Source organism: Trifolium pratense, linkage group LG3 (assembly GCF_020283565.1).
Source record: "Trifolium pratense cultivar HEN17-A07 linkage group LG3, ARS_RC_1.1, whole genome shotgun sequence".
NCBI lineage: Eukaryota > Viridiplantae > Streptophyta > Magnoliopsida > Fabales > Fabaceae > Trifolium > Trifolium pratense.
Window position 1 is genome coordinate 10,933,084 of NC_060061.1, and position 13,673 is coordinate 10,946,756.

The 13,673-nt window shown below is 31.6% G+C and overlaps 2 protein-coding genes across 11 annotated transcripts; one reads left to right on the top strand and one right to left on the bottom strand.

Moving 5' to 3' along the window:
- Positions 1 to 109: 109 nt before the first annotated feature.
- Positions 110 to 5,218, top strand: LOC123914184 (mediator of RNA polymerase II transcription subunit 10b-like). Of its 9 annotated transcripts, none has more exons than XM_045965218.1 (8): positions 208 to 619; positions 1,173 to 1,264; positions 2,056 to 2,152; positions 2,550 to 2,774; positions 2,870 to 2,950; positions 3,055 to 3,157; positions 3,274 to 3,363; positions 4,958 to 5,218. In XM_045965218.1, exons 4-8 carry the CDS (start codon positions 2,560 to 2,562, stop codon positions 5,027 to 5,029), a joined length of 561 nt encoding a protein of 186 aa, XP_045821174.1. In that variant the 5' UTR covers positions 208 to 619; positions 1,173 to 1,264; positions 2,056 to 2,152; positions 2,550 to 2,559; the 3' UTR covers positions 5,030 to 5,218. The 9 variants fall into 9 exon arrangements, with proteins under 9 accessions (XP_045821175.1, XP_045821178.1, XP_045821180.1 ...); XM_045965216.1 differs by having other exon boundaries at positions 362 to 624; XM_045965217.1 differs by having other exon boundaries at positions 362 to 624; positions 1,206 to 1,264.
- Positions 5,219 to 10,575: 5,357 nt separating this feature from the next.
- LOC123914185 (non-specific lipid transfer protein GPI-anchored 6) lies at positions 10,576 to 12,524 on the bottom strand. 2 transcript variants are annotated; one of them, XM_045965225.1, is made up of 3 exons: positions 12,053 to 12,524; positions 11,855 to 11,953; positions 10,576 to 10,864 (listed from the first exon to the last, which is right to left on the bottom strand). In XM_045965225.1, the coding sequence occupies exons 1-3, from the start codon at positions 12,384 to 12,386 to the stop codon at positions 10,719 to 10,721; spliced, it is 579 nt and encodes a 192-aa protein (XP_045821181.1). In that variant the 5' UTR covers positions 12,387 to 12,524; the 3' UTR covers positions 10,576 to 10,718. The 2 variants fall into 2 exon arrangements, with proteins under 2 accessions (XP_045821181.1, XP_045821182.1); XM_045965226.1 differs by having other exon boundaries at positions 10,576 to 10,861; positions 12,053 to 12,507.
- Between the last annotated feature and the right edge of the window lie 1,149 nt (positions 12,525 to 13,673).

Sequence of the window (13,673 nt, forward strand, 5' to 3'; positions counted from 1 at the left end):
TTATATCAGAAATTTTTTTATGAGAAACATCAATATATGAAATAACAACTTAAGAAAAATAAAATAAAATAATTTCTTAAAAAAAAAATAATAAAATTGTCTCGGTATAATCATAAAATCTGACCCACCTAGTAAAGAGTTCAACTCAAATGGGAAATACAAATATAAAATCAACATAAATTGAGTCAACCTAATCGAACAGATGATTCTAAAAGCACGAGCATTGAGAGCGTCTACAAGAACCAACCAAGGAATGAACATTGGCAAATAAACTGACCGTCAACACGGACCGATTCACGTCCACTAGTCCCTTGTGATAACTCACAACAAGCATCTCAGGGTCTTTCGAGCCAAACATTCCTACATCACCCGATAGAGTGACGGGGATACGAGTAGAGACATAAATTCGATGACGTGTCAATACAATATTTTGAGAAACTAATCTCCCCTTCACCTTCACGAATCAATACAATATTTTCCACCAAAAATCAATACAATATTTTTTGACCAAAGCTTCTAAGTTCCCGCGGACGTTACATAGTTCTCCACCACCGCCGACGTTGCATCCGCCGCACCGCTCTCATCCTCTCACTCTCTCTCTCTCTCGCAGCCCAGGCAGGTAAAGTAAGCAACCCTAAAACTGAGAAATTGCATAAAATACTTAGAAATTGGCATTCCCAATTATTATTCTATTGATTTGTCTAAATGGGTTGCCCTAAAGTTTGGAAATTTAGATTAATAATTTATCTGGGTAGTGTTTTGTTATTTTGTGTATTTAGCCAAAATGTTGTTCTATTTTACTGATTGGATCTTAAAAGTAGCATAGGGGTTCTTGTAATTCTGAAGCCTTGTTTGCTTAGCTGTTTTGGTGTGTTTCTTTGTTTCGGTTTCCTTTGTTATAGGGATTGGTTATTCTGTATTTGTTTGGGTTTGTACAGACAAGGCATTCCTTATGCCAAATTTTAATAAAGCTTCTTCCTTTGCTGTTGCAAAAAAAGAAGACATTAACGAATTGGTTATGCCAAAAGTTGTAGATTTAGCTAACTAACAATCTGGGCAGTGTCTGTTTGTTCATGTGCAGAATTGTTTTAGGTGTTGTGTGCAAAAAGAAAGTTGTAATTGTAGGTATTGACTCATGTTTTGCTGGTTTTTTCTGTTTTGACTCATGCTAGCCAAAAAAATATTGTGGTTAAAATTGTGCCCAGGCTCCAATATAATCCGGGCTCCGCCACTGCGCCAGATCCCCCACCGCCATCACTTTGAGGTAACTATTGATTTGTTAGGGTTTTTGATTCGAGTATGAAGTTTCTCAACTCATTTTGTGTTTTCTGATTTAGGGGAACATACAAATTATTTGATCTGTTTCTAATATGAAGTAAAAATTGGATCTTTTGTGATTCAAATAGCATGTTCATCATCTACTTGACCATTCCAACAAGATAAAATCCCAATCCTCATGAACCCTTTTGCTCTATAATTCCTTCACTGGTTCATTCCATTGTTGGGATTTGTTGGATTTTTTATTTTATTTTTAATTTTCTAGGTTTTAAGTTTAACCATGAATTCTTGATTTGAATATCAATGTAGGTCATTTGATGAATTTTGTTCCCCTAGTTCGTTTTTGTATTTTACGAGTCAGCATGTTTGAAGCACAATTACCGGTGCTACGTGTACAAAAACATGACACATCAGCTAAAAAATGCGTCTTGGGATCATTTTAAAAATTATTTTCTTATGAGTCAGCATGTTTGAAGCACAATCACCGGTGCTACGTGTGCAAAAACATGACACATCAGCTAAAAAATGCGTCTTGGGATCATTTTAAAAATTATTTTCTTATGAGTCAGCATGTTTGAAGCACAATCACCGGTGCTACGTGTGCAAAAACATGACACATCAGCTGAAAAATGCGTTTGGGATCATTTTAAAAGTGAAACCAAAGTGTAGGGTTAAAACGAAATGTTTTTAAAGTTTAGGACCAAAACTCAAATGACCTATATTTGGAGGACTACTTGGTTAATTATGCCTTAGAACAAATTGCACTCTTTGTATCAGAAATAAGTCTGAGTCACACTTAACTCAGTTCAACTCGCTGGAAAACGCAGCCGGAGTAACTCGTCGGCCGCCACACACCCTAAGAATCTCCGTCCAGGTTTTCCTCTTTTAATTGTTCTGAATTTTCCTTTCCCTCTCCTGTAGTAGCGTACACGATGATCCAATTCCGTTGTGATTTGCGGTTGCAGTAACACACCAGTAATTGATTTTTCTCGCACAATTGCGCTCTAAAGCGGTGAAATTGACTAAATAAGAATTCAGTATGCAATAGATTGGTTGTGAGAACTGGGTTGCTGTGTTCTTCAATTTATCATTCATATGCCCCCAGATTTATTTGTGACTTTATATGTCCTATTTGACAATAGTATTAAATAATAATAATAATATTATAAACAATGATTAGTATCTATCAATGCAATATTGTTATCCAAATCATGACAATAGTATATTTTGCATTCTGTATTGAACATCTGCTAAAAAGTTCCAGTCTACAGAGAAACACAAATGGATTCATCACAAAGTCCAGCCGCAGGGGGCAATGGGACACTGATCTCTCAAACTAATGATACAACAGCTTCTGCAGCAGGAGCTGATGATCCTATGCAGAAGCTGAACCAGGTCAGCAACTCCATTCAGAAAACCTTAGGCCTTATCCATCAGCTGTACCTTACAGTCTCTACCTTCAATGCTGCCTTTCAAATGCCACTCCTCCAACGCATGTATTTCTCTTCAATCCCTTCCCTACAATACAATTATTCCTGCTTTACTTTTTGTCAATGTCCCAATTTGATAATATTTTACTTAAATTTTCCAGCAATGGTCTTGTTGCGGAGCTTGACAACATGGTCAAATTGGCGGAAAAGTGCAACATTCAGGTTCCTATGGAAGTTGTAAAGTGAGTCTTTTGCCTTGTTAAGTGCTTTTATCTTTTCCTTTAAATGACAAAATATGCTCCTTTTTCTAATTTGAATATAATCGTTGACTTATTTCTGGTTTTAGTTTAATCGATGATGGGAAGAATCCAGATGAATTTACCAGAGATATTTTAAACAACTGTATTGCAAAGAATCAGACCACCAAAGGAAAAACTGATGCTTTAAAGGTTGATTCTAATTCTTGATTTTATTTAATAAGTGTGCTCTTTTTGTTTACATTCTTTGGTCTTCCCATATATTTAATGAGCTGCTTTAGTCCAACTTAGCATTTCTGTTGTGGCAGAATTTGCGCAAGCATCTTTTGGAGGAATTGGAGCAGAACTTCCCTGACGAGGTTGAAACTTTTAGAGAGAGTCGTGCTGCTTCTGCTGCTGTAAGTGTTACTTATTCGGTCTTTTATTTCAAAGTAGGCCAGAATGACCTTCCTACATCATAGGTTGTTCCCAGTTTATCACTTGTATATAGATTTAAACATGAAGAGCATTTTTTTGCTGCAATTTACCCTAACTGAAATATTTATGGTTTTCCTCCTTAGTTTTTGCTGTCCTTTGATGGCTGTGGCTTCATAACTTTCTTTGATTATGCCTTATTTGTGTGAATAGGGAGCAAGTGTATTTGTGCCGAGTGTGTGAAGGGCTAGTTTTGACCTTTTAAATCTCATACATGAATGGATCCATATATGGGTTGTATAGCCAACATTAGCTCTTTGTACATATCATGCCCTCACTTGTTAGACCCCTTATCTAAAATCCTTAATAAATTTTGTATGATGTAGGATCTGATTGGTCTTTTACCAAATTCTAGATATGATATATGATTTTTACATCCTTTGCTTTCTGTTCTGCATCTTGTTTCAATGGGGGACTTGATCTTGTTTGTAAACACAAGTCTGGGTCACTGTATCCGTTCAAGGTTGGTGATGCCCTAATTTGGAGGATAACCGCCCTTTAGCCTTTTATATGCCTCCCTTTTCCAGGGTTGGCCCCTCTCCTTTTGTCCGACCCAAACCTAAATTTTTGTGCATGGTCCCCACCAAATGTTCCCTCATTGTTGACAATGATAATATAAGGTACTGAGGAGGGACATGGGTACTCTTCTGCCTTCTGTATGGGTAGGACATTTAGCTGTTAGAGGCCTATTTCAATGGACCAAGTTATATGGCTGTATATGTTTCCTGAGTCATAGAAAGTCTCGTCAGACCCTTATTATGCCAAGTGTATAGACTATACATTCGGTCATCCTCGCCTGCTCTGCTATCCTTGTATTACGACTGATGTCGTCTCAGTTCTCTCCCCTAAGGGATATGAGCTCGGTCGTATGGACCAAGTAATTTGGTACCGAACAAGAGGGATTGCTGCCTTGTCTGGTTGCCATACTAGCAATTAATTTATTTCCCTTTCTTCCTACCTTGAAGCTTCTTGTACTGATGAGTTTCTGTCTGCTTATGCTCTGCATCACCTTGAGTTCTGATTACGAATATAAATCAGACTTTGTATTTCTGGTAGTCTTCTTTCCTTGTCTCATAATCGAAACAAGCAAGCAACATCAATCCAAGGAGAAGCGAAAGATATAACTTCCAAGATACAGAAAAAGGATAATGCAACAATTATGGAGTTTACAAACCTCCCACACTTTCCCACTCAATTACGTCCTGCCTCGCCTCCCCCCCTCCACTTTTTATAATGCTCACTATAGATCACACCTCAATTCTCCTTTCCACGTGGGAAATTTTGCTATTCTCATAGCCAATTCCTCCTATCCATGTGGTATTATGATGCCTCCTGATGTCCCTTGTTCTGCATGCCTAACTAGTTTACATTGGTTATTTACCATTCTACCTTCAAGTTTCTCAAATGATACCAAAAAGAACTCTGACCAAATTGAATCATTGAGCCAATTATAAGACTTAAATGCTATTTTTGTTATTTTTCATTAACATAAATCTCGACTTTATTGCACATGTGTAGGAGTTGAAACGTTTGGCGCAAGCACAAAGTGTACTACCAAATGGAGATGTGAGGGTTAAAGGAGAGCATTGAGTGATATATTTCTGAGGTCTTTGCTTTTCTATAATTTGTAGTATGGAACTCTTGATAGTTCTCTCTCTTTTTTTTGGCCTTATTTTTACATTTGTCTGTATAGTGTATATCAACAATGCTTCCTTATTCTTGTAACTCATAGTATTGTATTGCTTACATTTTATCAATGGAATGCCATTATTATAATTATCTTTTATTGTGAGTATCTTTGCATTTGAGGGAATTGGAATTTTCCTAGGGTGGTAGTAATGAAATTGGTGGAGTTGGCTTAGACTTCTTTATCGGTCTTTACTATCTTTACCATTAACTTAACATTTCCTTCTCGATTGTCCAACTAAGTGTGTGCTTGGCTTTTGCAATATATTCACAGCTACATTTTGAAGTGGTAGGTTTAGTGTTTGGGTAATGTTACACTGCACAAATAAAAGTTAAAATAAAATTTATAGTTGGATTGAAATTTTATATCATATAAATTATTTATATAAAAATTTACACAAATCTAAAATCATTTGATAAGTTATTAAGAGACATCAAAATAAAGTCTTTTGCCCTCTTTTATTTATTTATTTTTTTAAAGTTTTTAACCTCTATTGTTTTTAATAACATATTTTTTAAAATTTGTTTGAAATTTTACATGAGCAATCCATATGATATAATCTTTCATTTTAACCGTGAATTTTTAAAATTTATATTCGTTTAAACGTACACGTACATAAGTGGTGTACTATTATTCAAACGTTACACCCGAGATATCATTAATATTAGTTTTGTCAATATTACCCTTAGTTGTTTATTGCAACAAACTACTATAGTTGAAATGAAATAATAAATGGTTAAGAGTATCATAAAAAAAGAAAAGAAAAGAGAAATCACAATATAAAAATAACAACATATGACTACCATCAAGTGTTCCATAAGGATAAATTTACCATAAGTTAATTATGTGTTGGAGTTTTTTTTATTATTTTTTGTGTGGTAGAGTTGACCATCAGAAATAGGGATGAAAAATAATAATGAATTGGTCACACAAACCAACTAACTAACATAATTACCTGCAAAGTGGGGGTGGATTAGGGTACCTAAGCCCATCAAAGTGGGGGCAACCCACGTCAGAGCATGGGCCTAAATATCTCTCAACTCTCTTCCTTGTTGTGGGTCACCTAATAAGATCACACTCTTTAAGGTGGGTTAGATGAGGCGTGGCAAAAACCCACCACACATCACAACTGATATTTGACCACACAGATATTAATTGTGAATAAATTTTCGACAATGTTTCCAACATAATTAACTGCTACAATTCTTTTGTTGGTGTTATTTTTACAAATATTTTATTGTTTTTGAATATGAAGTACTCTTTTTAACACCTCTTGATTTTTAACAACTAATCCATTAAGCTACTTTCTAATCAATTTGATTATTATTAGATTGGAAAAGAAATCGTTAATCTCTACCATATCATCTTAGTTAATTTAAATGTGTTAGAACTGTGAGCCGCCCAATTTTTTCTCCCACATGCTTCATACGGTTGTAACTTCAAATGTAGTCTATAAAAAATTATTGTAAAATATTAAATGAACTATATTCTCAAATGTATGAAATTTTCCAGCGCTTTTTATGCAGTTTTTATGTTGCAACTAACTATTTTTTATGATTTCAATACAAATATAATATTAAAATTTTCAATGCTACAATACCGGTTGTATACATAAAATTTAACTATTTAATCTTGAGATTAACAATTTAATTTTTAACTTGAAATTATAGGTAAATAATAAAGATTAAATAGTTAAATTATTAAGCTAATGATATTTTAAGGTCTTATCTATAACACATCATAAAAAAAAGTTTGTTGGAATATGTGACGTGAATTTGTATAAAAAAAAGAGACTAAAATTGAAAAAAGAAAATTTAAAGTGACTAAAGTTTGAAGAAAGTTTTTAGAGGAACTAAAAATGTGTATATATATATATATATATATATATATATATATATATATATATATATATATATATATATATATATATATATATATATATATATACGACCTTAGGATCGACTGAAATTGATATATTTAAATACATTTAATTATACATTAACGCTTAGGGCCCATTTGATTGTCACATAGAGATTAACATGTTAGAATAATTGTGTTTCAATTGATTAGAGAACAATATATGATAAATTAGTTATGCAATTTTTCTTATCTTGTCTCTTGTTAAAATTCTTATTATGAATATGAACTTGTTTGGAAATCATTTGGATAAGATAAGAAAATAAATTACCGATTTATTCTATAAACTTGATATTAAATAAAATAATTAATTAAGTGAAATTAGAATACTTAACTTAAAAAAATATTATTAAGATTTTCAATAATATGATTATTTTTTAAAAATTTAAACATGATTTTCTTGCAATGGTCGTTTTATAATGGGCATAATATATAAGAAAATGATAAATGCACCGAAAGAAATTATCAAAAAATATGTGAAGAATGTTCATTGGTTGGTCAAACATTGACCCACATGCCACACAAAAGTTAAGTTTTTTTTTTTTTTTTTTTTTTTTTTCCATTTACGTCAGATCGTAAAAATTTTGGGAAGCATGATTCGCAATATAATACACTAGTGTAATTTAGATATAAATAATTTTGTGATTTGAATATAATATAAGTATAAGTTATACTTATCATGTCATGTACAAGATACATGAAATCAAATAACTATATATACTTAACTATAAAAAATATAATTATAAAAATAAAAATATATTTTTTCTTATCATGGGTGCACTAAATATATAACAAGTCAAATATTTTTATCCAACTTCTTATTCTATTATGTACACCGAACCGACCTACTAGTAGTAATAGTATCAAACTAAACATCTAACTTTGTAGGGTTAGTTGTCCTTCCTTAGTCTATAGTATACAATAAAAATGAATGAGGATGGTGAACTTTGCTTGAACTTATTGGTATTTAATAAATGTCCAATACTAGCAACACTTATAAATACACATCGATGGGTTGAAACAGTGCACACATGCTATACTGAGATTAATTACCACACTGATCTGTAATTAAACAAATATCTTGAGAGATGAATGAACAACTTTCTTTCGCTATCTCCCCTGTGGAGTACTTTTCACTGTTGCACACACAGTAGTGTGAATACGATAATACCTTGTATATTTGAAGTGACTTTATGACACATAACACCATTTATTTCTTCAATTCTCATCACTCATTCAATTCATGGTTATTTCTTAGTATCATGTACTATTTCATTTTTCAAAAAAGTTAAATATTTTAATTTTAATGCATTTACTTCATAAACTTTCATAAAAATTTACTATCTAGATCTTTAAATAGTATTTTAAAGACACTCGATAAGTATTCTTTATTTTTTAAGACCATCTCCAATGGTGTAGTACCTATTAAGTACTCATGGTACTTATTAGGTACTATCATTGGAGCACAACACATTTTAGTACCAAATAGGTACCACTTCTCAAATAAGCACCCTCTCTCTCATAGCACTTAATAGAATTTATGGGATCCATTTATAAATATGTAGAGTTATTGATGAAATGTGTAGTTATTTATGGGACCTGTTTAGAATTTTTTAAGAGGTGCTGGGTTGGAGAGATTGAGTACTTATTAGGTACTATTATTAAAAAATTATAAATGAGTGATGTGTACATGCGGGACCCACTTAAGTACCCAAAATTGGATTTCTCCATTGTGGATGCTCTAATGAGCCATTCGTTTCTTATGAGAAGGGGTTATAGTAATCGGGATTCGAGAGGTAAGTTAAGTCTGACAAAAAAATTGTTCCATCCAATAATCAAATTTGGATTCTCCCAAACGACCAAAATTCATTAACCACTTGAACTCAATGTCTTATTTTAAAAAAACCTAATAAACCACATATTTAAACTGAGCTAGCTAACAATGTACTACTAATAAATATAAACGAACAATGTAACTAAGATGTTAATTTTAAGTGGTTAACGAATTCCCTTTATGACGTATCATTCGGGAAAACTCAAATTCAATTCTTAGTAAAAATAATAGACTTTATTTATCTCGCGGTCGAATTCTGTATTAAAGGGCTCATTTCCTTAACAATTTCTTATTTTATTGTTTCAATTTTTTTTACCCCTTTTAATGTATTCTTTCTTCTCTTGCTAGTACGTGTGGACGAGGTGGATTTTATGTACCCCCGCTTTTGTTGCCGGAGTACTGTCAAGGAGAGAGGAAATTGTACTGTTTTATTTATTTATTTATTTATTATAATCTCACTGAAACTTTTTTTTTTTTGACAGTATAATCTCACTGAAACTAACTTCTGCATATATATGGGGAAGAATGAAAATGACAGGACAACGGGGAATTTAATTCATACATTGAATTGAACCTAACCTCTAACACTAATTTCTTCACTCATCTACTCTTAACATATTCTATATTGTTTGTTTGTTTGTGCTGAAACTGCGATGAAGGATTAAAGGAGAAAGTAAGAAAATATTACTTTTTATTTTATTTATTTATGAAAATGATAATAAAAATTTCAATCTCTTTTATTCCTTGTCCCAAATTATGAATGGCATCAGACATAAATTTGTCTCAAATTAGAACTCATGTAAATAGATATCAAAGAAATATTGAATGTGACGATCATTAGTTGGTCCAGTGATGATTGACACGCGGAACTAGGTAGGAAGAACCACAATTTCGTCCTCCACAACTACGACCAAAGAGGGCTGAAACCACTTGATGTCATAACTGATTGGACAGTCCAGTGAGCCGGATACTAATGGTAAAAAAATGAAATATTAAATATTATTTTTTATACATTTAATTATTTATTACTCTTTTTTTACGATTATTTATTTTATTTTTCTCATATAATTAATCAATGAAGGATTATTTTGTCGAACAACTCATATAATATACGTCGTAATTTTACTTTTAAAAAAAAAATTATTTATATTTAATTATTTTAATTAGTATCTATCATATACAACATTTACTAAAACATGTCCCATATTTGTTAGAGTTTGTTGGTGTTAGTTAATTAGTTAAAAATTAGTTAGAAATTATTTACTCAATTAGTTAGTTAATTGAGTCCTACGAATAGAATACTAATGTACACATTTTACGATTTTTTATCAATCAAATATGAACTCTTATGAACTTTACCTCATGAGGATGACTTTTACCTCAATTAGTTAAAATATTTTTTTTACTCAAGCTTATCAAAATATAATGCTACCAATATTTGTTTGTCAATATCCATGCATCTCCAACCAAATTACCAGCCAGACATGTAGCTAGAATACACCACATCCACATGTAAAGAGATACCCAATTTATAACTAAATACTAAATACCACATATACAAGAGATTCCCAATATTTACTAAGATATTAAAAGCATATGACCTTGATGTCTACTAATGGGACCCTTGTTTGGATCAATTATTAGTTGCAAAAATAAATCATACAGATAAGATAAGGGAAGCATGGATGGGCCCTAATCAATTTTAAAATATCTTCTATCTAATCTAATTAATTGAAGATGTAGGAGACTAATATAGGGAATAATAAAATTCATGGATATATGAAAATATATCCTCTTATTAAAATGTTCAACTCTTAGTTAATTGATTAATCATATATAGTTCAAACTATGAAGATGTAGGAGACTAAAACAAATGGTAAAATTCCACAGAGAATCTCTGCCACCAGCCACCTCTTTCCCAAACTTCCACCACCGCTCTTGTCTTCACCTGTTGAGTTTGTTCCCTTTCCAGTGGCATTACTAACTGCTGCAATTAATGAATTTTCAGGTTCAATCACACACATTATGTCAATAAATACTATATATTAAGCAAACTTACATAGTAATGGAAGAGTTTGGTTCCACTTAGTGGAATAGCAGAAGTGATTTTTGAAGTTGTATTAAAAGAGATAGTGAGTCTTAAATTTGAAGGAGAGAATGTTAATTTGTCAAGTGCGATTTAGAATTTTAATATCGGATAGAAAAGTTTATGTTGACCAATATATAAAAGAGAAAACTCATATATGTAATGTCTTAAGGTTTTACGTGAAAATGTTGTGTCAAATTCATTTATATAGTTGTTCTCAATCCAATGTGATGATTCACTCAGATATTTTAAGGCTTTCCAGGAATTCCTAATAGTGGTATTAGTCTACTATCTAGTTCGATTTGGTAGGCTGACGAGAGTAGTTCTTGGTGTTGAATTAAGGATGTTAAGAGTCTTAAACCTGAGAGAGAAGGTTGATGTGTCAAATTTAAATGAGATGACTCCTATATTTAATGACTTAATTTTGGCTAAAACTGTCATGTTCAAAGTCATTTGTATGATTCCTTTTAGTATATGTGATGTTCAAATGAGGTTCATAATAGATTAGAGTGAATGTATACAGTGGTCCTCAAGACAAAACACAAAGACTTATTTAGTTGCTCATAAATAAAAAGTACAGGTTTACTCTTTTTAAAATTTCAAATGTCGTTCGAAATAGTTTCTTAAAGATAATTTTCACGAATATTCTAATTTTATCATGATTATTTCCAACGACATTTGAAATTTTAAGATATTAAACTAGTACTTTCTATTTCTTAGAAATCAGATGGGGGTTTATATTTTTTTTTTCGTAAAAAACCAATTTGAATGGTGAATAATTTTAATAGTTTCATTAATTTTTGGACATATTAAAACTGTCCACCTCAACAGTATACCAGTATATATTTCACCTTTGAATATTTACACGAGAGATTCATAAAGAATATTTACCAGGAGTAATAGGGGTGGTAGTACTATTTTTCTCCATGGTTTTTTGGAAGTCCTCAAATATCTTAGCAGCTTTAGATTTAGGTGCCAAATGCAAGATATCTGAAACAAAACATCAAACTTAACATAAAATCCACACCATAAGCATAATTAAAAAGAACTTAGAGTCATAGATTAAAGATAATAAAGAAATTGACTTACCAATACATTGAGTTAAGTTAGTTGGTGCCTTACAATCATTTGGTAATTGAAGTGCAAGTGTAACATTAATAGTAAAACCAAGACTAGGGTCATCATGATCCTTAACAAGGATACATAAACATCTCTTACTCTTATCAACAACTTCTTTGACCCCAGTGCAACAATCTATAGGTGGTGTTTTGGCTTCACCACTCACAAAAGGAAGACAATTAGCCAAAGCAATGAGTTTTTGGGTACATTCTTCTTTGTCTTGGTTAATATCTGAGGTTACAAGACCAAACATAAGGACTAGGAAAATCAAGGTAGAGAAGATTGTTGCAATTTTGCAACCCATTTTGAGAAAGAAAAAAAATGTGTGTGATAGGAATAGTAACACACACCTCTTGTTTTTTTGGTTATAAGGCTTGGGTTGATTTGTGTGGGTTTGTGACTTTATTGAATAATTGAATTGAATGTTACCTACATTTATTTATTTCCACGGCAGCTTAAGGGATGGGGCATGATAAATATTTTCATTCTTTTCTTTATTGATTTTGTTTTTTTTTTTGGTAAAAACGACTTTATTGACTTTTGTTTTTCACTTTTGTGATAAATGAAAAATAAATGTTCACTTTTTATTTACTAATTATCATTTTTTTCGTAAATTAGGTATCTTTTACGCGCAACTATAGAGATCAATTTCTCGAACCTCGTAAGAGATCCAAATGAGCAGCAAACTCTCTAAGAGCTTTAACGTTGCTGCATGCCCAAATCATAGATCGAACTCACGATCTTGATTAAGTCAAAAGAAACTTGCGCTATCTAAGTAATAATACTCTTGGATAATTACCATTTTCCTTTTAATTTAGTAGGAAGAGAGAAAATAGAAGGTAAATACATGAAATAAGTAACCAAGTATAGTTGTCATGATTAATACACAAAAAATAATTTTCAGAAAAATCTAAATTTAAAGATTACCTAAAATAAGTAAGGTCGGTACACGTTATAAAAAAGAGAGCAAGTTTGGCACAAGTTATTGCTCTAAAAATCCAAAAAAAGTATTTTGTTTTTGAAGGCTTTAGCTTACAAACAAAACAAACATTCTTATAAATTAAGAAATTGAATTTAATTACTTAATGAATTCTACAAAAAAATAACAATACCAATCAATTAGCTAGACCATCTTAAATTCAATTAGTTCATGAGTCCACATCAACTATACTATACAAAAACTTGCTGGATTAATATTGCAGCATGATTTTGGAAAGCTAGTAAAATCCAAGGCCATAAGGTAATATGCAACTTGTAGAACTCCATATTCCACACGTTACCTATTTGATGCAACATTTGAATGAGACATAGTTAACACAAATCGTGACACTATGATATGATCAAATTCCTAACAATATTTGGATTTAATATGGAGTTATAAGACAAATCATGACACTATAGCTATGATCCAAAGTCCTTACAATAACATGAAAGTGGCTTATTAAAGCCATAAATTCTTCTTTCAAAAAAAAAAAAAGCCATAAATTCTTGGTTTTAGTTGCGTTTTTATATTAAAAAAATCAAATGAAACTAAGTGCATATATTAAATGAGTCATGGTAACGTATTTCTGTGAATAAAACCTTAGTGTTT

Coding starts and splice junctions, on each gene's coding strand:
- LOC123914184 (XM_045965219.1), top strand. CDS start 2,560: ATGGATTCATCACAAAGTCCAGCCGCAGGGGGCAATGGGACACTGATC. Junction 2,951..3,054: donor GTTCCTATGGAAGTTGTAAA/GTGAGTCTTTTG, acceptor TTCTGGTTTTAG/TTTAATCGATGATGGGAAGA. Junction 3,364..4,957: donor GTCGTGCTGCTTCTGCTGCT/GTAAGTGTTACT, acceptor GCACATGTGTAG/GAGTTGAAACGTTTGGCGCA.
- LOC123914185 (XM_045965225.1), bottom strand. CDS start 12,386: ATGGGTTGCAAAATTGCAACAATCTTCTCTACCTTGATTTTCCTAGTC. Junction 11,954..12,052: donor TAACTTAACTCAATGTATTG/GTAAGTCAATTT, acceptor GTTTTGTTTCAG/ATATCTTGCATTTGGCACCT. Junction 10,865..11,854: donor TACCACCCCTATTACTCCTG/GTAAATATTCTT, acceptor CATTAATTGCAG/CAGTTAGTAATGCCACTGGA.